This window comes from Accipiter gentilis, chromosome 18 (genome assembly GCF_929443795.1).
Source record: "Accipiter gentilis chromosome 18, bAccGen1.1, whole genome shotgun sequence".
Taxonomy (NCBI): Eukaryota; Metazoa; Chordata; class Aves; order Accipitriformes; family Accipitridae; genus Astur; species Astur gentilis.
In genome coordinates this window covers 1,340,626-1,364,978 of record NC_064897.1, presented here as the reverse complement: position 1 = coordinate 1,364,978, position 24,353 = coordinate 1,340,626, and the positions used below count along the sequence as shown (strand labels likewise).

The following is a 24,353-nucleotide window of genomic DNA, read 5'->3' as shown; positions in this document are numbered from 1 at the left end:
CAGTCTTGTTCTGCATCGTCCCAGCTCCACGTTCCCACGTACCACGCACTGTGACAATCCTCTCAAACGCTCACCTCTTCTCTAACCAGCTCTGATTTTCATTAAAGGTTCGTGCTGCACCAGGACACTCAACGTCTTGCTTTGTTACAGAAATGTTTGCCTTAGCTCATAGATAACACTGCCCTTAAAATGCTGTGAACCTTATGCTATGATGATTTTGGAATGTGTAGTAAACGTAAAACTTAAAATGGAGCAGTTTGTTCTTAGACAGCCCACTGCCCCAGCTTTAGTCAAATAATCTCCTCCCTGTAAATACTTCATCTTTAAACCCCACAGCGAGATAAGCCTGTCTTGTGTTTGCCCATCAAGGCAATGATGATGATTATTTTTTATGGGTAGTGCTTCTTTGGAAGAACAAATAGATTCTATTTCCTGAAACAACAGCGTGTGGCCCATAGCAAAGGCTTTTAGACCGTAAGTGAGAAGTTACTGAGGCTGGGATCAATATCAGTTACAAATCTGCATCTCACTTAAATGATTTTGAGGTTTCAGGCTATACCTAATGAATGTTTGATGATGATTTCCTGTGCAGGAGAGAGTTCCTCCCGGTGTTCTTGCTAGTGGAAAAAGTGGATTAGCATACCAAAAACTTCAGCTATTCTACTTTGTTCAAATACCTGCACTTCAACTATTACACATTTTTCTGGTGAATATTTCAACCCTTGGAGTTGCTAATGAGATACACACCCAGTTTACCATCCAGATTCACATACGGTATGAATACATGCATCTTTCACACAGTTCTGTCTACATAGCCAAAAAACAGAGCTGCCACACTCCTTCAGTACCAGGTTTGCCAGTCAAGCGTGTTGTTGCAGCATTTAACAGCAGTAGTGTCAGTACTGTGAGCGCTGAAAAGTTGCATAATTTCTTAAATAACCTAATTCAAATACAGCTCCTTTTGGAGGAATGCTCTCAAAATCTTCATGGAGTGTAACTTGCAGGACCTATGAGACTTGTGTGCACAATACAAGCGCTGGCGGTAAAATTAACTCCCATGCAGCAAATGCACCAAGGCAAAGACCAGGCATGCATTGTGAGAACAACACTCCCTGCAGTTCTTTCTAAACTGTAACTTAACATTATAATCAATACTTGAGGAAAACAGGAGGGGAAAAAAAAAAGGTAACTTAAAAAATGGAGTAGCCTAATTATGCTGGAGATAAGCAATGAATGTCTTTCTATGTACAAATTACCTATTTCATTTAAGGTTATTACACATTTTTGCAAGATTGAATAATTAGCAATGAAGTCAACTGCGTTCTCCTGGTACAGGCCAAATGAGACAATTTACAAATTCAAGCTTCATTTTCAATGCATCAAAAATAACCTGAATCCATATTACAAGCACCAGTAACACTAAAGCACACATAAATGTTGATCTGCAGCAGGACTAGCAGAGTGGATGTTTCATTTCATAAAATTCATACCGAAATCTTAGGTTACACTTAGCTTTAAGGCAGTGTGAAAAAAGCATTTTATGCAGCCTCTGGGGGGAAAAAAAAAAATCAATTGGTTCCCATACCTGAATGTTTTTATGAAACTGTAATCAGAAAATCTTTTGAGTACAAACTTCAAGCAAGAAAGCACACAAATGGGTTCACAAGCTATACACACAGTCCAAACAGCATATGAAACTTCACCGATTCTAGTACAGCACTCAAAACGTAACCTCTTATAAGCAAGTATCTTTCAATAATTGAAATAAAACCAGAGAGATCCATTCACCTCTGACTTTGATGTCCTATGTATTTATAAAGACACGCTTAAATTTGTAGCATAAGTAGAGAAAGTATGTCAGCCTATTGCAAAGTAAACGGAGGATGGGTTGTTTGAGACAAGAAGAAAGAGCCTATGGCAAAAGAAAACTAAAATTACACTTTGTGAAAACCAGAACAAAACCTGGAATCATTCTGAGTCACATCACAGTGGTTCAAACAAACAGTGCTCTTCTAAATAGGAAATGAAGAGCTTGTATCAGTACTTTTCATCAAGTGTGTATTAGTCTTTAATAACTCAACTGGCTGATGGCCATTAAAAGTGGCACAGCTGCTGCTGCCGCCGCATGAGTTCCACTTGAAGTGTGTATTGTCTCTAAAGAGAAGGATGAAGAAGGCCAGCTGCATTATTCGTTTAAACCTTCCATACTGAATAAGATACCAGTACCCTATGTCCCAGAAAATTCTCTCTGGTACCCTACTTCTCATCAGGGATGAGATTCCTGTGCGTGTATATTCATTAAGAAATCTGTCGGAGCATAAACATATCTTTTCACAAATACAGAATTACACTGGAAAGACTAAACCTAGTTCTAAATCTGTTTTTAATTTCAGCCCTGGAGTGTTAGCTTTAATATTTAGCTGAACATTTAAAAGTCTGAATTCACATTTGTTCATTTTAACATCGCTCACGTTCTTTGTTATATTTTCTGTTTCCTCTACTGTAGCCTTACAGCATTTTATACTGTATTCAAAATTTTAGACTACATGAGATTACTGTAAGTGGGTGTATCACAAAATAATGCTGACATTGAATACATGGTCTCTCATAGTTCTTCATGTATGGGAACAAAGCAAAATAACCTGCTATTTAAACTAGAAAATCGTTACATAACGGTCTTGCTCTATTATACTACCTTTACTGATTTTTCTATGATGATAGATATCTTGTAGACACAAGACAGTTAGAGTTAATATTTCTTCCTGGTCTACCAAGTGAATGAAAATGTGTTTGGGGAGGTGGGGTGGTTTTGTTTGGGGTTTTTTTAAATAACATTACTTATTTAATACTGAGGTAGAAATGTACCACTTAACTGATACTACTTATTTGCTTCAGAATAATTTCTATTATGTATTCTATTTAACTGAAAAACTTTTAAAAAGACCATTCATTCCATGCAGACAATAGCTCTACCAGCTGCAGATGGGTTGCATCTTTTGCTAAATGACAGAAGAAAGCCAAATGCTCCGACTTGCTTAGAATACGTCCAGCATAAAGTCTCATCCCAATTAAGTTAAAATCATCCAAGAGCACTGCAGTTGCTAACAGTGATTTAGCACCGCTGTCATAAAATGTACATTCAATTACACTACAGCTGTGGCTGCCAGGCTCCAGCCCTTTAAAGACAAGAACGTTGGAACAAACCTACAATCCTCAATACTCAAATTCTGTAATTTTAGGATGGTTTTCTTACGTTATCCTGTACAAAGTTCAGGATAATCTCCCTGATAATCTCTTCAGACATCTGACCAACTCCTTAATATTCCCACAAAGGAGTAAGTTTTTTTCCCCCTGGTAACATCACAGTAAAATTTTATACTTTTTCATTTGAGTAACTGCTCACGCACCCGAGAAGGGAGAGCCAACCTGACCCCCACTCACTTTTCTGTGGGCCTGTATGTTTTAGTGCATACGGGAGAGGAAGATTCTGTATGCTTCCCTCAAAGGGCTTGACAGGGACAGCAATTTCTACAGAGATGCTCAACAAAACCTGGTATTTTGGAAAGGTAGTAAGTATCAAACATTAGTTGCTCTGTCTCCGCAGAAATTTCCATTGGCAGCAAGTACAGACCTGTACTAAAAAAAGGCACAAAGCAACAACAAACGTACTTGCGTTGAAGTGTATTTCCATATTACAGAGGTCAGTGTCATATTTTATTTTTAAAGCTTGTATTTTTAAATCAAATGCAGTTATGCTCTTAACAATGTGACAGCAAACCCATCCCCTACATTCTAACAACCTCCTAATTACCTCTTCCATCCTCGCCAAAGCTCCCTAGCAGCTTCCTCATGAGCAGTACCTAACACTACCCAATCTCCCAAGTATAAAGAGCATTTACAATGTTTTTATGGAGGTGGAACAGCTCCAAGAAATCACTCACTGTCTTGCAACTGGCGATACAAATATTAGCTGTACATCTGACCATAATTGCTGCCTTCTCACTGGCTCGGAGGAGCTCCCAGCACAGCAAGACTGTACAGCCCTTGTCCCCAAAAGCCCTCCTCTCCTCCCCAGGCCTCCTTTAGCCCCTAGAAAGGACTGTAAGCAGTAAAGTAACAACACAGCTGAAGAAACTCTGTGCTTCAGGTGGTATTTGCAACCTCAGCACTCTTCACATAAAATGGAAGAACCCACAAGCACGTGAGTGGTCTTTTCAGGCGTACCATTTGGAGGCATTTATCGCCATCTTACTGTCCCTAATGGCAGGCACGACTATAAAAGCAAGAGCATCTTGACTACTCAGTAGGTAAAGTGATATCCAAACTACCTATTTAAGCAGATACCATGCTTTTGAATCACAGTTACGACTGCAGGCCATCCTTACGCCTTTTAGCCTTTCACCAATGTACTCTGGCCAGAAATGCAGTCAGCCAAGAGGAGAATTGCTTCAGATCTGCCCAGAGCTGTTCTACACCACTGAGTCTGCTTAGCACTATGGCAGCTTCTAGTGGGATTCTGATTTCTATTTTAACCATCCTAATTATTAGAGCCTCTGCAAAAAAATTTTAAATGGGAATATATTAACGATATCAATATTCTATAGAAGTAACCACATAATGCAGATGTTGTTTCCAGAGGAATACTTTATATATCGTGATAGCTTTTGTGCACTTCTTGTATGCCATAAGAAAATGTTATCTTTCAATGTAGTGCAATACAGGTAGGGAAACAGTGACCCAGGTAAAGGCTCATATAACATGATTTTTCTCCCTTTATTCTTACTGGACAATTCTATGGTGTTCAGTAGAGCCTGGTCTGTCAGCACATGTGCTTGAAAGGTCTCTTCCAACCTTCAGCAGTTTCTCCCATTCATCCCTTATTTCTCATATTGATTCTCTCAAAACTTAATTGTGGACTAGCTGCTTCTTACAGTGCAGATCGAGGCTGAGGCTATTTCTGTAGGCCTGTTCAACTCATGAAGACTACTACACTCTCTAAAACGGCCAACTGATACTCACTTAGGGCACTCTCATGTAGTATTAAAGTACTACACTTGAGCAGCCTGTAGTAACAAACGATGTGCACAAAAAAAAAAAAAAAAAAAAAAGAAGAGTTCTCAAGGCAACAGAATACATCTAATTTTATCAAAAGGACCAAAATAAACTTTGAACTCCTAGGAGAAACTCCTAACAGTATTTTGGTATCTAAACTTTCCCATTAAAAATATTTTTATATGTCAAAATGTAGATAGTGCTGGAGAAAAACTAGTAACATTTGTTGACATTCTTAACATAGTGTCATAGTGTATCTCATAACAACAAAAAAATCATCAAAAACGCTTTGTTAAATATGTATTTGCTACAGTAGCTGTTAGATACACACACTGCAAAAAGTTTTTTTATATTAAATTTTGATATTTGAAGTGGGCCTGACTTGTGGCATTCACAATTTTCTGTTTTGAACTTATGTGGTGAGCCTGTTGCTACAACTCTATAAGAAGGGAAGGATATTTATTCAAGCAGAGCTCTGCAAAACTAGGCAGACCAGTTTCTAGCCTTCATATTTTAGAAAATGAGTTACCAACATAAACAGATTTAGTTACTGTATTACAGCAAGAGCAATGTATACCAATGCTAAAGCAACGTAAAAAATTGTGGTCTCTTAAGAGAGTGGAGTCTTGGTGCTAACTTGACTGGGAACAAGATTTCATGGCAGTCCTGACAGCATTCAGCAAAGTCAAGTAGCATGCCAGTATGTCCAAACCTGTGTCTTTAGCTGAGTAGAAATCAGGAGTATAATAGCTTGTGTATTTCTGTTCTACTCTCCCAGAATCTTCTTGGGTTTATGATTTTAAATTTGCCAACACTTAATAACAAAAAAAAGTAAATTTAGATGCAGCGAAGTGGATTCTAGGTTCAGATTCTCTTAGGATAACAAGTCAGGATTGACACATATAAAAAAAGTAATATGTAACCATCTTCAAAGATGAGTTGTTAGGACTAAACTAGTGAATTAGTCTAACTTCATAAAAACTGGAATACATGCCAACTGATAAAGCAGGTCACTTTTAAGTGAAAATAACATCTAAAGAAATCAGTAGAAGCATGCCCCTCACACAAAAGCAAAGTAATAACACATGATCACATGTCTAGACATCCCGTCTTGCAACTGCTACAAAAAGATGTGCTTGCAAGACCCAAATCAATGGCTTCACTGAGAGCATTAAACCACTCAAAACCGCCCCGGAGTTGAGAACCCTGAACCTTTCAAAGTTATTCCTGAATTTTAGTATTTACTGTGCTAGACAGCTGACTCGAATTTTTACAATATGCAATTCAGACTGTAGGAGGCATTAAATATAGATGATTTACAATAGTGAAATATATTCAAATAAGAACATTTTGGTTCACTTACAACCATTATTTGTATAAAAGAATTTTTGATGCATAACAGAATTTTTTTAGTGTCATTTGCTCACAGAAGTTGATGATGGAGAAAAACTGTTCCCCCTTAATTTTCACTCCAGCCACACTCACATTTGGTCATCCCAACACTTGTGAGACTTGTAGTTGGAAGAGTGAAGGCTGTGCAGGCCAATGACAACTATAATCATGTGAACCATGTATCCAGAGCCAATTTCTGACACAACTCTCTAATATTTTAAGTAACAGCTGTAAGTTAAAATAGCTAGAATCCTACAAACACTCTCCCATCTTTGATAAGAATCAGAGGTACAATGAACCTTTAGAGCATAATTCTTTAATGTAGCTTCCTGTGGAGTCTGAGATGTAAATCACCCAGATGTGTATCTGTGTCTCAAGAAAAAAGTTAGACCGTATCAAGCTATATTATAGTCTTGATTTCAATTAGAGAGCACAATTTCATATACTGATGTAAAATGTTTCCGTATTACAGAAATCTGATTCCTGCTCCAAACTGAACACCATCACATATCCTGAAAAGAAACAAATAATAAACAACGTAAGCGATAGATAAGGTACTGATGAAATTAAAATCAATTCTCCCAATCCCCAAATTCCCAAGGTTTTCAATCTTTGGAAAGTTACAACTCAAATTTTAGCTGACAAAAGCTTTTTAAAATAAATGCTTTCCCAATCTGTCATCCAAATGGAGTATTTACGTTTGCAAAATAAAGCCCATATTTTCAAATTGCTATTATTCATTCACATTTCACATTAATGACAACTAGAAACACAATCCAACCCCTGTATGAAATACAGGGTACCTCTTAGAATATTCACAGGCAAGAAGAGGCCACCTGTCCTGGGTTCAGCTGGGATAGAGTTAATTCTCACAAGAAGCTGGGAGGGGACACAGCCAGGACAGCTGACCCAAACTAGCCCAGGGGACATTCCATACCATATGATCTCATGCTCAGTATATAAACTGGGGGAGCTGGCGGGTGCAGGGGAGGGAGGTCCATACCATGTGATCTCATGCTCAGTATATAAACTGGGGGAGCTGGGGGACGCAGGGGAGGCGCTGCTCCAGAACAGGCTAGGCATAGGGTTCCGGGTGGCAAGCAATTGCATTGTGCATAATTTGCTTTGTACATTCTTTTATTAGTATTATTGTTATTATTTCTTGTCTCCTTGTGTTGTCCTATTAAACTGCCCTTATCTCAATCCACGAGTTTTTACCTTTTTCTTCTGATTCTCCCCCCAACCCACCAGAGAGGGAAGGAGTGAGCAAGCAGACACATGGTGCTTAGTTGCCAGCTGGGCCTAAACCACAACACCCCCCAAAGCTTTTTTATTGTGTACTATAATATTTGCTTGAGGTAGGATAATTGGTTGCTAACAAATTAATTTGTTTTCCCTTTATCTATAGTTAAACTTATTTTCATTTTTCAAGTAAAGACATTAAACTCAGTATTTATCCAATCATTTGTTTTTGGAAGGCTTAAGAAAATCCCATGAGCTGTTTTGAGTGATCAAGTCCCCTAAAGAAATAAATCCTGCTACACAGCTATTCATACATTTCAACAGCTGATCTCAAGTTCAATGACTTTGAAACTTGAGGAACAAAGTCTTAAACCAAGAACTACTGTGACACCAACATGAATATAGCGAGCTGAAAGAAGAGCATCAAGTGCTGAAAAATCTCTAAACTGGCATAGAATAAACAAAATTAAAACACAGCAATTCTCTCTGACAAAACCAGATAGAAGTGCAGTAACCTTTGAAACCAGTTACTACTAAAGAAATTGGTGTAAAAAACAAACCTGTCACCAGATTGTACTCCCATAGGGAAACAGTAGTTCAGTTCTAATCTAGCGATGTTTCCAAGTCGGAGCACTATTCCAGCACCATAAGACCATCGGATATACTCTGCCAGCTTCTGCAAGTGAGCTCTGGGACCATCACCTGAAAGCAAAAGAGCAGGGGAACAAGAATCAAAGTAGACTGTCAAGGTGGTCAAAGGCTAACTGGATTTTCAGAGGTAGAAGACAGACTACTTAGGAGCACCTCCTGCAGATTCAAAATTTATTTACTACCTGCAACTCCTATAAACGCCAAGTACCTTGTACTCAAACTACTATGATTTTAGTTGGATTGCTGGCTGATCTTCATCTGCCACCATAGGGTACCTACTTGCATGAATCTGGAAATAAGTATTAAAGACTTAAATGTCTTCAGTGGTCTCTATTTTAAAGTTGATTAATCTGCTTTTCAAGTGTGCGTAGTGTCTCACTCCCATATGGATGCTGCCTCTCTTCCATCAAGAGAGGCAGACACCAAATATCACTATATCCCAAAATTGATTGAAATGATATTGAAATGTCAAACACTAATACACTGAAATATATCTTGAAAAAAGTTGGGATGGGAGAAAAAAAAAGTCACAGCAGCTACCACACCCTCATCTACACTCTAACGCCACCACTTTTTATTTAGTTCATCCCAGTAAACATTAGAATCCCACTAAAACATCATCTTCCAATCTCCCTTCAGAATGGTCTAAGATAGCAGGTGTTAATCCATTACCTCACTGGTTTGCGAACACCACCAATTCACAGATACCACAGATACCATCCTGGCTCTTTCCTACAAGTTGTGCTAGAATTTATGTAAAGCTCTAAAAAAATTACTGGCAATCTGTCAAATATATAAGTTAATAGCAGCAGCTTTTTGACAGGCACCAAAAATATAAGCAGTAAACAAACTGCTACTGAGTAAACAGACACAGAACAGCTCTCCTTTTTGCTTTTATATAGAGAGAAAAGCAGGTTTTGTTATATACAATTCTATTGAGTCTTACCATAGTTAAGATTGCAGAGGTTTCCAGCATTAAGGAAAAAATGTGTTCGGAAAAGGTCTCCAAACCCTCCCCGGCCTGGCCGGAAGGGGAGTGGGGTGTATAGATGCAAGCCTCCAGCCCAGTAGGCTTCTCCTCCCAAGTAATCACCTATTTAGGTAAAATGTTGGAATACAAGCATTTACTGTGGAATACATTAAAAGAACCAGTTGTTAAAGGTACAAGAACACATCCTTAAGTTGTTTTACATTGCACTTCTACCCTTTACAACTCTTACCACTTGCTTCTAGCTCTCTTCAGCCTTACCACTATGTAAAAAAATTAGCACTTACACAATTCTTTGAACCTTCCAAGTGAAGTGCCCTTCTTCTTCATTCCCTCACCAGAACAGCCTGAGGCATGCACCTACTTGTGGTTCATCAGAGACTACCTCCTAAATACCTCTGAAATACTTGCCTTAGTTTTAAAAATGGGAAATTGATACAGTTAAACAAATAGCTTTAAAATATACTGAATGGTGAATCCACTGATAACAGCAAGTCAGCAGCAGAGTAAGGAATAGAACTGAGGAAGCTCCTCACTCTCAACACACCTTTGTTGAGCAAATTACCTTTCCCCTAAGCTACCTGAACATATGCTCTATCAGACAGACATTTAACATGACTGTCGCTATAACCATCTTTTTGGAACTTCTTCAGCTTGAAAGTTGCTTAGTAATTAAAGTGACACACTGGAAGCATGCAAGTCTGAACACACACTTAGTTTACAAAATTAGCTTATGGCTTAACTAAGAACTACTGGGCTTTATTCCATTGTGAACTAACATATAACGATAGATCAAAGAAATAACACTTCTCGGATTCAGACTGAAGATTGAGTGCAATTATTTTTAAGCTACACAAAGCTTAAGGACAGAATTTTACTCTTTGTTACACATTAATATTTACAGTATTGTCAGAGGAGTGAGATTTAAAAGTTTCAGACCTTCACTCTGGGGTCCAATGCTGTACATACTGAATCCACGCACGCTTGTTGGTCCACCAAGGTAAAACCTAGTGAATACAGTCAAATTTAATTTATACTTCACTTGAAAGGACATATTTGAAAGTATCTAGCTTACTTCTAACATTGCTTTTCAGAGTTCCAGGTAACTTTGCAACAGGTTTAGTAAAGTGTATTTAAAGAAACACAAGAAATTACATCTAAATCCAAACCCTGATGTATCCGGCAAAAAAATTTCAAAATAAATGGAAGTATTAAAAATAAAAATCAGTCTTCCATCATTTACAAAGATCAAAAGGGAAGGATCCCCAGCACTGAAGAAGAATCAGAATACTGCCTGATTCTCTCTGTTTTAATAATTTTGATAGAAATACTGTAGGTAAGATCCTCCACATGTGAAGTTGACACTTAGCATTCATTGTAAATAAATTTAAGTCTAAATGGTTTCTGCTAGTGATCTTTAAACATAGGTGGTAGAGGGCAAAATTGTCTAAAAAGCCAATATAGTTACAATAAGGCTTTACTTCCAAAAATATCTACAGTGTTACCTATGCCTGACACAAAATTTTGCAGATGGTAAATACTATTTTGCAACCATAAATATTGGCAGGCAGAGCTACTACATAAGTAGTTATAAATTTATACTACCCCAATATGAAAATGAAAAACAGAAGGCATGGCTGGAGTACTAACATGCTATTAAAGCTAACTAGAAACGTTTTATTCTCCTCAGAACCAGAACTACTATTGCTTCTCTCTTCTACTGTAGTTTTCTTTATACATTATCTGGGTTGACTGAAAAAAATTAAGAAATATTTAAAAAACTTGCCTATCAGCTATACTGGATGGCTTGTCTCCAATAGGTACTAGCATTCCACCCCAAAGTGATGCTGAAAAAACCTTTGGAGAGAAAAAGAGTTGTTTATTAATACATATTACTTAATTTCCCCAAAAACAGTATTAGTAAAATTTCATCGCTCAGTAACAGGCAGAGCTCCCATTAGTCTGACAGAAAGTTACAGATAGTCACAATGTATGCATGGATAGCACACCAACAGTAATGGTATTTTCAGGAAACTCTTAATCATTGCTGCCCTCTTTCTTTTATGCAGTGCTACATCCTGAAAAAGTCAATACACCACATTTGAACCAAGTGCTACTTTCACAATAGCTAAGGGGAACACTCATCCAGCTCCTATTTTCTTATAAATTTTCATGTCTTGACATAAGACAACACTGCTGATATAAATTACTCCTGGCAATTTTAAACCCATAGGAGGCTAAGTCCAGCAAATAGCTACCAAAAATGTACAATTATTACCTCTTTGTAAATTAACCTTATAATTAAATGAAATGACCTTCTGCAACTCATTATATTGACATCGAATACACATACAGCATTACTGCTTATCTGTACAGTAATTCTTGGGAGCCAAATCACCATAATAAATACATTTAATCATTTGCTTGCTGCCTGTGTACCAAGTAGAAGTACTACTGCCAGATGGTGAGATCTATTGTCAATACCTAGGCTAAAGGTGTTGGATAATGTCTCTAACTGGACAGCACACGCCTGCTACCTTCTGCCCCCAAAGTCCCCAGATGCCTCCGCTGCCATTATCAGATGTGAACTCATCAGGCGGTACACGCGTATCTGGTCACACAACACACGGCATATGTAAAAGCCAGCTGCACACAAGTCTATGCTCATGAACAATGGGTGACATAAAATTATGTACATGACGTGATGAGTTATGCTTCACTTTCATTCATGATGTGGGCATACTAGCAGTCATGGGAAAGAGCAAATTCCAATTAGCGTAGCCATGAAGCCATTAAATTACTTCATAGGAGAATACACTGTCTTTCTCAGCTGAAGGTCAGCAAATAAATGTAACAAGTGCACTCATAAGGCAATGCCTTTTCTTCCACCACATGGAAGGTGCAAATATAATGATGTAATAACAACAGGGTATAGCAAATAGCCTTAAAATGCCCTTCTGTGTTGGCCTCATTGGTCTATCTAACTCAAGAACTTCATTGCACTGAGTCACCTCAGAACAAAAGCATGAAACAACAGACTGACAGATCCTTACAGCATCAGTTCACTAATATCTGCACTACGGAAGCAGCTTGGAGTTTTTCAGTTGTACTGTTGGCATAATGCTAAGAAATCTTCCAGTCTCCTAGAATTTCTTCATTATTCCAACACTTCTTAAAAAGCTTTCAAGATGCAGAGATCTTCTCAACACTTTTTTGTTTTGGTTTGGTTTTTCCTAGTATGTTGGGATGCAAACTATTGTACCCTCCGATTTTTAAATCTTCATCATGGAAGTTGCTGTTTAATTAGCCATTCACCTATGAGACAAGAACTTAACTGCACTATCTCCATATGATAAAGAACTTCTTTCTAAATACAGACAGAAATATTTCTAGTATATAGCTAAATTCTTATTTCAATAAGCAGAAAAACACCTATTTCCACCTAATACTAGCTCTATGCTGTTAAAGATGCCTGAAACTTAAGACCTCTATGTTCTCATAAGAAGCTGGAGTACATTAAACACGGAGTGGAGTTATCCAGTGTCATTTCCTCTGAAGGAAATCTAGTTGGTATACACAAGAACTGCTCTGCCAACCAAACCAAGACTTCTAAGTGATGATGATACAAGGATTTGCTTCAAAACCACACAGTGACTCCAAACCAAAGTACTAATGTAGACACACCATAAAATATGTGATGTGCTCTGCCTACAGGGTGGCAGATTGGGGTCTCCTATAAACTCACGCTACCTTGTATCTTTCTTACTGGAACTTAAATCATTTATTGTGCACAAATATGAAGTTCAAAATGTTGTAGTGCAAGCTTAGCATTGTATTGAAATGACCCTTCCCATTCTTGACCAACAATTCTACATAGAAGAAATAATTACATGCTACAGTACCAAAATTAGTCATCATATATTCATAATTTACAATGACAAAAGAAAACTAAACCAAGATTTGTCAGAATATTCATAACTAGGTGAAAGAAAGAGTCAGAACAAAGGCTGCAATAAGTTTCTGAAAAATCACTCTTAAGAAAGATCACAAAGAACAGACATGCCCAATATCATTTCTGAAAGGAAAATAGTTCTTATGGTTAACTGTCAAACAACTTGTTCTTTCCAAATGCCCACTTCTGTGCATGGCAGGAATGTCAGGTTAAAAATAAAGACTACTTCACTTCAAAAAAAACAAATGAAGATATCTACACCATCCATCCTTCACTTCCACGATCTTTTACTAATCCATGGTAAAAAATCATCATAAGACATAGATTCAATAACCTCGTTTCTTAACTCAGATCAATTACTAAATTATCTTCAAAAAAATTACCGAATCCCAGAGAAGTTGCTTATTCAGCTGAAATTCAAAATCCTCTTTTAGAAAGCTCACGTCTCCACCTGTATAGCCAGCCAACTCCTGCAAAGACATAAGTTTATGAAAGTTGTAGCGGATTTTACATGGTTCTTCCCCCTAAAAGTTCATCACGTCTGCATCAGCATAAGCAGTGTTTTCTGTACAGGGAAGACAGATACACTGGTATGGAGAGACAACTGAATTTTGGACCAATGAAAAAAACACGCATGACCCTCAGAACAATGAGCTGCAATCTTCTCCTCCAAATATTAAACTAAGGTATTGTGGGACTTACATGCTGGCTGGGGTTAAACCACGACAGACAGCAAAATAGAATGAGGCTGGAAAATTCAGCACCCGAAATCAAAACTCTTACTGTACTTGCCTAGACCTGAGCAGATTCCATATGTACTAAAGCAGGGCTGAAGAACCAGACAGACAGTTGCATTACACCAGTGCTAGTTGAAAATAACAAGTGAAGTGACTGAACTGGTGTTAGAGGCAGCATCTAAGAAACGGTATGTTAACTAAATGCTGAATTATAACCACCTTTCTCACTCACAAACAGAATAGTTCACGGCTGCTAACAGGAACACTAGCACTTCAAGTTCCACTGACATTTCAAAGCCATCTGCTTCTAAAGCACTGCAGAAGTCAATGTTTCTGAAGTATTAACCCATACAGCAGAAAAGCCAGCTTTTCTAAAAGCTCTGAATGTAACAAGAGTGAAAACCATTTTCTGTGCCAAAATGATTCATGTGTATGCCTTTGAGAGTTATTTTTACCCAGTCTTTCATTTTTAATTCTAAGACTTACAAACTTTGTAAGTAGCTACAGGACCACAGTCTGGTAGTCTTACATTGCAGTGTTAGAAAACAAGGACTAATACCCACTGCAAAATGTAGAGTAAATACTGTCAGGGATAATGTATCTCAGCTAATAAAATATTTAATGCTAATGATGAGATAAAATGGCTGTGCTGCTTGACCAATGGTATACAAATGAAAATTTGCCATCATAAAAAAGATTTCATGATTTTAAAAGGCACATACTGTAAAGATAAAAAGTAAATACTGACCATCACTGTCTCCTAATCAATTTATGATTAATTTCTAACTTTAGGCATTTTTAACATGAACATCAATCAGATAAATTAAGACTTACTCAAATATACTATTACTGGATTTTATCTGTAAGTGTAAGTGATTTAATACTACCTGATTAATTTTTAGTAAAGCACCTCGTCTTGGCAAGATTGAAGAGTTCCGGGAATCAATTACCATAGCGTGCTGAAAAGAATCATATAATTATTTTTAGGTTCTCATATCTGTTGAATACCACAGAGTGACACTATTATTTTCCTTCAAAAACTGTGCACACAGTGGAAGACAGCCACAGCTCCAGCTAAGGCTAGTGCAGCTCCATGGATTTGGGAACAACTTACCCACAGACTAACTTAGTTCTGACTTTAGAAGCCACATCAAATATGTATACATTTATACCTTTTGACCATGGTACACACCAGAAATATGGCAGCAACAATGCCCCAGTGTAAGTCACCAACTTTGTGACAGTAATCTGCAAATAGTTTATTCCTACAGTTTGTAAGCTACAAGTTAAAGATGACAAGTGACCAAAAACCGGCATAGGAAAGAAAATTTAGAAAGGGCATAGCAACTGCAGGATGAGGAAATTTACTGATCCTGTCTTCTACAAAGCAAAAGCAAAACAATTCTGCAAAAAGAGACGGCAGATGACACAGAGGGAGGCCCTGAAGAAAGAACTATTGCCTAAGCAATAGCCAAAATGCAACGTTCCACTATGAAAATATGTTTTATCTTTGGACCTCCTGGATGACTCTGTGTGAATGACCAAACACAGCAAAAGACATTTGAAGTAAAACACACTACCTACTATGACAAAAAGTTCCTTTGGTATCATTCATAAGTATTAAATGACTCAAAAGAATGTGTTTTTAAAAATTATCAGGAAAAAGCCTTACAGAGAGAGAAGATTTAAGAGAGTGTCCACTTTCTTCTCGAACAGAAAAGGATGCTGTTCTAGCAAGGCAGCCAAGCTCTCTCCACACACCCTCCCACTTCAGTGTGTGATTGGTCTTCCAGATGGGAAACTACAAATAAAGAATTGAGTAAGACATGAAAAATTTTTTGCCACAAAAGTAAAATAAACACTTCCCTGAAAAATCTTTCTCTCTAAAGTTTTTTATACATGAGTCTATGCTTTTTCTTTCCAAACTTCTTGGATCAGAGAGAAACCCTTTTTCACTTCAGAGTAATGCTAATTCTGCTCCAGCCAAGACAGTTTCTCCAAGTAGGTGCACACTGTTTAATCCATCCCAAATGAAAAATATCTTGAATTGGGCTGATACAGTCAGCTAGGCAACCAGCTGCCTCTCTGAAATTATACTCTGAATGTTAGAAATTTGGAGAAAAACACATCAGTATTTTTATAGGGCCAAAATAAGACTGAGTTCTAACAAAAAGACTAAGGTGTAAAATTGTTGACGTCTTTCAAATAAGGACAAGTCAGGCCTGTGCACAAGTGTTTCAATCATTAAAAAAAGTAAACCAAATATTTGCAAAAGCCAGCTGTGACCTGCACTAAATGTAAATGAAGCATGTGTGCCACAAACGCTTGTGCTACACTTACATTAAATTCTGTTGATATTCCTCTATCAGTTTCACGAAGAGAGCTCCAAGGGAACTGTCCAGTTACTTTATACAGGTTAACTGAAAAACTGAAACACAACATTACTGGTAGGTTTGAAAGTGAAACTATTTAAGTAGGTGGAGTTTTAAGTTATCACAAAAACTTAAGAAACTAGCTCTGCTACATTATTAACAGACCCTCAGCAAAGGAATAGATTTAATTATTACTCAATGAAAGATCTTATCAATTGGTTTATATTCCTTCACTAAAAAAAAAACAAATACTAAAAAATGCATCCCCTACTTTCTTTCAAATTTTCCAGGCTGTGGTTTGAAGAATGACAGGCCATATGAAGTTTCCTTTGTTCCATAGGAGAACTGGAAGGTTACCTTTTCTGCACGTCCAAAAAGATTTGGGAACTTGAGCCCAAGTACCTACGGAACATAAAAAAAACCCACAACTGTTCATATAGTTTGCCATCTTGCACTTAACTGTACGCTGAAGACAAGCATATCTACCATGGGAATGAGAAATGAAGACATTAAAAATAGCTGTAACTGAATGTGTTTTTCTTTTAAATTAGGTTTCTCTTTGCACTGACAGCAAAAGCCATCACAATAGCACAAGTTACACTTAATCATCCAGTTTTTGTGGCTGTCCAGTTGTTGCTGACTTAACCTGCATTCTCACTGTATCATCAGTACTGCTATTATTTCAAGCAAAATCTCCCAGCCAGTCTCCAGGTCCAGAAGGGTAAGTCTTTGGCATAATAAGCAGCTGCTCTGCAACTGCAGACTTTCCAGCTGATCATTAGGAAAACTACTTGTCAGGCAGAGTTCATCAGAACCACAGCAATAAGCCAAATGAAAATTATCAATACAGAGTCACTCCCCTGTATTTTTGAGTAACAAGACACTTTTGCAATCAGTCCTGATGGCAGTACAACATACCATTACAAATCTCCAGAAACTAAACACTTTCACCTGTTCTGACACAAATTCCTTTATCCCTTTGGCAGCTCTTGGCCCTTTGGCAGCAAGGATGGAACAGGTTTCCTCCAAGTACAGGCACTACCAGGACTGTTCTACTATTGTGTGTTCTATTTTAAAAGAATGTAAAAAAGCTACCAAATCCTGATCACCTTTGTCTAACCGCTACTGGAAGCAAATCAGTCACCAGAACTTTGTGGTAATGGCTACTATGTAATTATCCAACTAACCAGAAACCACTAATCCAAAGGGCTATTACTAAGAAATATTAGATCTATAGGCTTCAAATTAATTTAAGGGATTAGAATAAATGTCAAATCTATTTAACTCTTAAGAAAACATAACCTCTGCTGCCAGTCCCAGTGTATACAAGTCATGCTTTTATATCATTCAAACATTTTACTTCTCTACAACAAATTACAATCATATAGAGGGGGAAGCTGAGTACAAAAACAGAATCCACAGTAGCTTTCCAACTGTTTTCAGATGCACTGGAACCAACAGGTCAGATTCCCCACTGGTTTCATTCAGGCCATGACACCCTGGACATTGCCCTCAGCAGCGGGGCCACATAAGCAGCTCTCAACTCAGCGAGTTCCTATTCTCCCTCCACTTGCAAAACACCCTCACCTGAGTCATGCAGTATCTTATCCAGGTTAAAAATACCCCTAAGAAGAACAGGATGAGTCCCTTGATCTGGCTTATCTAGCAGCACCAGGCACAGCTGCACTGTGCACATGAGAAGGCAGAATGGGTGCAGGAATGAGCACCTGAAAGCATGATCTACTTATGCCAGCACGTCTGTTAAAAGGACATTAAGAGAACAACAGTACAGCTGTTACTTTTTCTGTCAATTGGTAAATATTTTTCACACAACATTTTAATCTGATGCATCCTTAATTGAAGCAAATGCAAACAAGTTCTACAGTTTGTATGGTTCTGGAAAACATGGCATTTTACAGCCCAGAATAACTGGTACTGGGCTAAACAGTGAAAACCAAGAACAGTTTGTAAGTCAAATATAAAGCATTTTGACTGAGAAGAAAAACACTTTAAATAGATCTCATAGAAACATAAATGCCAAACTCCTTACTAATCTCTCCAGTAGATAAAGCGTCTTAACTATTATCAAGAAATAATTTAAGTCATTTTAAGAATTAAAAAATTAACATACCGAGTTGGAAGCTATAGCATTCTCCCCTAGCTCAAATAGGCTTTTGCTGAATGAAAGCCTGACTAATACAAAGACTCTTTAGAGACAAAGGTCTGGCAAAGCCTTAGTAAAGCTGGATCAAGAAAATAATTTGGCTTGGATCAAAGTCCTCACTTATTTAATCACCAAATTCCTTACTAGGTTTGAAACATGAAAGTAAGAGGAATATCAAAAGGAATTAATAATTATTTGAAATAATCCATACCATACTGCCTTCATTGTTGCCAACCATAGTATTATAGCTTCCAGTTAGTCTTCTCAATTCTGTTACCTCAAAGGTTACATCTAAACCGTTTGGAAGGGCATCATCTCCTACATAGACAAACAAACAAACAGACGTATGTTATCTCTAAAGAGCTATTTTTAAAAAAAGCAGACAGAAGATGACTTGAATTATTTGAGAACTGATTGAATTAAATGATAATGAAAGTCTACATTACAAAGAAAAATGGCTCGAGAAAAAGATGTCGTTCGGGTATGAGTGCAGAATTTGGTTCAATCATAGCATGACCGGTTTTAATCATCAACGTGTTAGTTTAATTATGAAGTAGTAACATTTGTTTGTTACCTACAAATATGTACACAAATCCTTACACTAGAATACAGAGAAATTAAAAGTGGTCCAGACGTGGCAAGAACACCACCATCACTAGGGCAGAGCTCCCAGCACTCTGTGGGTAAGTGCTAAACAACAGAAACCGCTCAGTTCCCTCACGGCTCTAGCTATGGCAGCTGTTCCAAAACACAGGTGTCAAGGGTACCTAATTCTGCTTGAAACAAATGAGACAGCATCCCATCACCAGCAACCTGTGGGACTGCACTGCATTTCCTTCTCAATAACATGACTTACCTCTGCTGAAGAGAACAGCAATGGGTTTGAGAAGCAACCACAAGCCTGGGAATGTCAACTGAACCTTACTGTGAAACCCGCATACATTCAGCTGCCCACAGATACTATTAATCACAAGCACTGATACAATTACCTGTATTTCCTTAAGCACCAAGGAGGTGCTGCTACAATGTCAGTTATGTGATGTGCAATACATGGAAGCACAGGACACATTTTCAAGCTTTTCCTCAAGTGTTCCTCTGAAATTTGGGATTAAGGGTTGTGTACTGTAATCATTTTAGTGCTGGAAATTCACTCATTTTTGCATCTACACAAGTAGTATTTATATATGCAGACACATGCAAATACATCTTTTTCAAAAGGATAATGGATGTAGACACATACATTTGTATATATAGCACACCTACATGTACATCTAAAATATATAAAGGTATATGAGAGAGTAAGTTATATACACAAAAAATGTCCAACCTGTTACATAGGGAAATATACATAGGTATGCACATGCCTGTGTGTGTATGAGGAAAAAAGGTGAGGATTAGTGAGGCTATACATACCTTGACAGGTATCAATCAGAACCTCTACCTGTCTAAAGATTCCTAGACGAAGCAACTTTTCACGAGCTTCATGCGATTTTCTCATCACCTACAGGATGAGGTAAGTAGCTCAGTCTTTCAGGTTATCAAAAAATAACTAGGACAAAATAGTTAAAATGCAACAAAGTCATACAATATTCACAGATTTTGTATACAAAAAGACACATATATGCGCCTTCAAAACAGATCACAACCACTTTAACACTTGAATCTGTAAAGAAATAAATTAAACCCAGAGCATCTGGCTCAATTCCTACCTTCTGTCAGTTTGCAGTCTAATTGTTATAATACTTAAACCTATTATTCAAAGAGGCTTCAGTACTTAAAACTTATATACCTATTTAGGGGGCCCATGCTTTTCGCTAAAAACCCACGCACCCTAATCTGTTTAAATTTAGACCAATTCACAGGTCTAATTGCCAGCCATACTCCAGAAGGAATCATCACCTAAAAGTGCAAGGACATACAGCCTAGCTCACACTTTGATCCCTTGCGGAGACTGGCATCAGTTATCTGTGCTGAGATCCAGTAATTTATCTTAAGCAAATTAACTGAAAGTGTCACCTACACTGTTAGCAATTCTCAAATGGGAAGAGTGAAGCTGAAAAAGTATCTGAGAGTACTGTTTGCCATTTCACAACGTCTTTGACCTGAATACATAAAAAAATACAGTATCTGCCAGTATTTCATATTTAAGTTTGGCTTGCATATCACAGGATCAGAATCATCACAAAACTTGACGAAGTTGCCCCATGTCTAAAGGGAGTAGCCCAAAGCACGAAAAAGAGAGAAAATCAACATGAATTTTTAACCAGTAGCTCTGATATTCACCACAGTACTTACATCAATGAGATTTTTAGCCTTGAAAACATCAGAGATTTCATACATGATAATGTCATCTTTGGTCCTTCCAAGTCCATCGAAGTGCACATGCTGAACCACCACCTAAACAGAACAGATGTTTAAACACAAATACTGAATTTGCATCTAATAATGAGTATCAAAATCACCAATGCAGAAAAAAATATTGTTGTCCAAATGAAAAACCCTGAAGATTCCTAGGCTAATTACTGCTAACCTATATTATCAGAAACCAGTGCTAACTACAATTCTGTAAAGTTGTTCCCTTAACACGAAAATTAAAGAAAAAAAGAATTCTAATGCCAAAGGTAATACTGATTGTAGCAGAAGAGACAGTAACAGACTGTAGCTGCTGGGATTTTAGTCATAAGTGTTGTATGGACAAGTAAGTCATGGCAGAAATCACACTGAGATATTGAGACATGTAAGACAAAACACGTAGCTAGTCACAGTTAGCTATTTCTTGTGTCAGCTACACATAAGCAAAGAGTTAAAAGATGCAACAAACAAAACTACAAGCCCTGGAGCGTTGTAGTTTAAAAATGCATTCTAAGATCACTAGCATTATGAGGTTTTATACTTTCTTAAAATCATTCATCTTGTTATATAACCATCTGAGATAATTTTACCTTAAAAATCACAGAACAGTCCAGGTTAGCTGGTACAAATGGACTACAGTGATTGCATTTCCCTTACTTTTCCAACCTTTTCAGTGTATTATAATTTTAGGGGTAAGCATAAAAAAAAAAATCTGCAAATGCTTCATGTATTCATTGCTTTAAAAAACCCTATCAGAATATATACATAATGAACTAAATAAAACCTAAATGTTATTAACAAGTTTCTAGTGAGGATGACTCTGAATAGCATAAAGGAAAGGAAAATTTTAATAAAAACTAAGATAACACATGATATCTCACGCCTCTAGCATGGCTAAACATATAGGCCAAGACAGACATGCTCTTAGATGTGGAATATTAAGAAAGAAAAAAAAAAAAAGTTACCATCCTCTGCTGAAGTTAGAATTTCCTTTAGTAACATAATTCACATGGTGGCACTTTACCCTAACCTGGCTAATACTGCACTCTAGCAGATTAAGGACAGTTGCCTGTTTTTTTCCTAAGCAGTGTTGCAGGAGCAGTAATCTCTTAGGAGAGAGAGAGAGGAAAGCAGCATCTGGAAACAGGTCTGTTAGCTCAGAGCTGAATTTTAGTAACAACTCCTGTGGTAGGGGAAAAAAAAGAACAGGAACTAGACAACATCAGATTAAATTCACAGTATTAAATTTAATTCTTTCACATCTCAAACCATAGTTTAGAAAGTTCCCTTAGGAAAAACAAGCAAGCAAGGGTGCCAAGACATTTCTCTTAAGAAAAAAAATCAGGAAGTTGTTCAGGTACTTACATCTTTGTTTTCGAGAATTTCCTGCTTGGCCTCAGGTTCAACTTCAACCAGTTCAGCTTCCTCTCCCAGGGCACCAAAGTCTGGCCCACCCATTGGAAGAGGCTCCAAACTCTGAAAGCATAAAAGAAAACTGCGTTTAATATGGTATGCGGATTTGTGATTTATGCCTTTTGCAAAGGAAAAAAACTATGGTTCTTGACACTGTGCTCATCAGATCCTAAGGGAAAAGAAACAAAAGAGAAGAACTAAAATGAGGAGAATTACCAGCATGCTTGTTACCTACCTGCTTGCTGAAATATTTAATGAAAGCTGAATAGCTTCCATGTTGAATGAGCTCTCCAAAATACTCTGCACTCTTCCAAAAATAACCTTATATTTAAGGCACGCTTCCTGTGTTAAAGATGAATTCCACCTTCCTAAACAAACAAATCTAAAGCATCAGGGTGTCACTACTTAGTTTGGGGTTTTGGGAGGGAGAGGAGCATGAACGTAGAACAATTAAAAAAAGAAAAAAGAGGTGTTTTCACCATGTTACTTTGCTTTACATATATTTATATTTTATACTTTTATATTTTAATATTTCTTTTAAAAGTAACCTTCCAGTTAATGCTCAAGAGCCTCAGGCCCTATCCATCAGAAGTGAACATTTTAATGAAAAAGGTTTCCAGCGCAGCATGGCTTTATTTACTATACCTGAAAGAGTCCTAAAATAAGACTTATCAGAAGATAATGGATTCAAGCATGAATAGAGGGTTATCTGCAAAAGCAGAGGTCAGGATTGGATAACTCTGTAAATCTACTTTTAGTCTTAAGTCACTAATACAGTACTTGCTGCATTATTTAAGGATAGCTGTTTTGCTGGAATAGTAAATTGCTGTTACATATCAGAATCAAGTTAAGTGAAGACTGAATCTCACTCCCAATAATTTTCAGCCAAGCATGAAACACTCTGCATCCACACAATATTGTATATCAGTTTATACTACAGATGGATACAAAACCAAGAACACACAAAAAAATTTGAAATGGAAATTAAATTAAATTAGTCATGGTAACTAGATACTCTGGAGCCCTAACAGCCCCCTGCAACTGTTCCTCAGTCCAATTAAACACTATGTAAAAACCTGCTGGTTTTCAACAGGCTCACAGAAAAGAGGTATTCTACCTGGGACCTTGAGGAATCATCCAGACCATTCTTAGCCCCCAAATAAGTCAGTCACTCATTAATCATACCTGAATTACCTACATCGCAGTTTTAAACACCCCTGCGTGGGCTCCCTGCGGTTGCTTTAAGGGGAAAGTAGTTCAAGCTGAATTCACAAGGTATTTCACCAAATGGATTTAACATTTGCTCTGTGATGCCTTTGCTTTACAGTCAACAGCACCACTGACCTTTTCTGCGTTACACTGATATTCTTAAGCTTGACTTTCTCATAACCTGCCACGCACGGCTCTCACGCTTCTCCACAGAGCGGACCGCTCCTCTAGAATATCCCGAGACGTGCTTCTCCAACGAAGCCTTGAGGCACGGCGAATTCCACCGCCTTCCTAAAGTATCTCAGACCCTACACATCCTTATTCTTTGAAATTATCTTCTGAGGCTTAAGCCAGGCTTCCTCCCGTTGCCACTACAACCGCTGCTTCTTTCTCCTACCGCGACAGAAATCAAACACTCCTTCTTTAACCAAACAGCTCTCCGGGTTTGGAGAGCGATGTTTCTGTTCACCGAGACCTGCTGCTCGCCGTCCCCCCTCCGCCTCCCCGGGGCCTGGCCCGAAGGTCGTCTGACGACCTTCGGGCCAGGCCCCGGGGAGGCGGAGGGGGGACGGCGAGCTCCATCCGCTGGTCCAGCGGGCCCCCCTCCCGGCGCTTACCCGTGCGTGCACGGTGCCCATGGCGAGAAGAGCGGTGGCGGCGGCCGTGAGGGGCCGCGAGAGACTCAAGGCCGCGGTCTGGGAGCTGCCATGACAGGAAGCCCCACCCCGGTTGCCATTGGGCCGGGGGAGAGGGAAGAGGCGGGGCGAAGCGTACGTGGCCCGGATGTTTCCCGCCGGCGGGCAGGAAGGAGAGGGCGGGGCTGCCGTGA

General features: G+C 38.1%; 1 protein-coding gene across 1 annotated transcript; it reads right to left on the bottom strand.

Moving 5' to 3' along the window:
* Nucleotides 1-1,640: 1,640 nt before the first annotated feature.
* Nucleotides 1,641-24,280, bottom strand: SAMM50 (SAMM50 sorting and assembly machinery component). Its single transcript, XM_049821953.1, has 15 exons — nt 24,142-24,280; nt 22,268-22,378; nt 20,846-20,947; nt 19,964-20,051; nt 18,762-18,868; nt 16,658-16,788; nt 16,355-16,442; nt 15,687-15,815; nt 14,902-14,973; nt 13,661-13,747; nt 11,112-11,182; nt 10,265-10,332; nt 9,284-9,430; nt 8,247-8,388; nt 1,641-6,956 (listed from the first exon to the last, which is right to left on the bottom strand). The coding sequence occupies exons 1-15, from the start codon at nt 24,160-24,162 to the stop codon at nt 6,911-6,913; spliced, it is 1,410 nt and encodes a 469-aa protein (XP_049677910.1). The 5' UTR covers nt 24,163-24,280; the 3' UTR covers nt 1,641-6,910.
* Between the last annotated feature and the right edge of the window lie 73 nt (nt 24,281-24,353).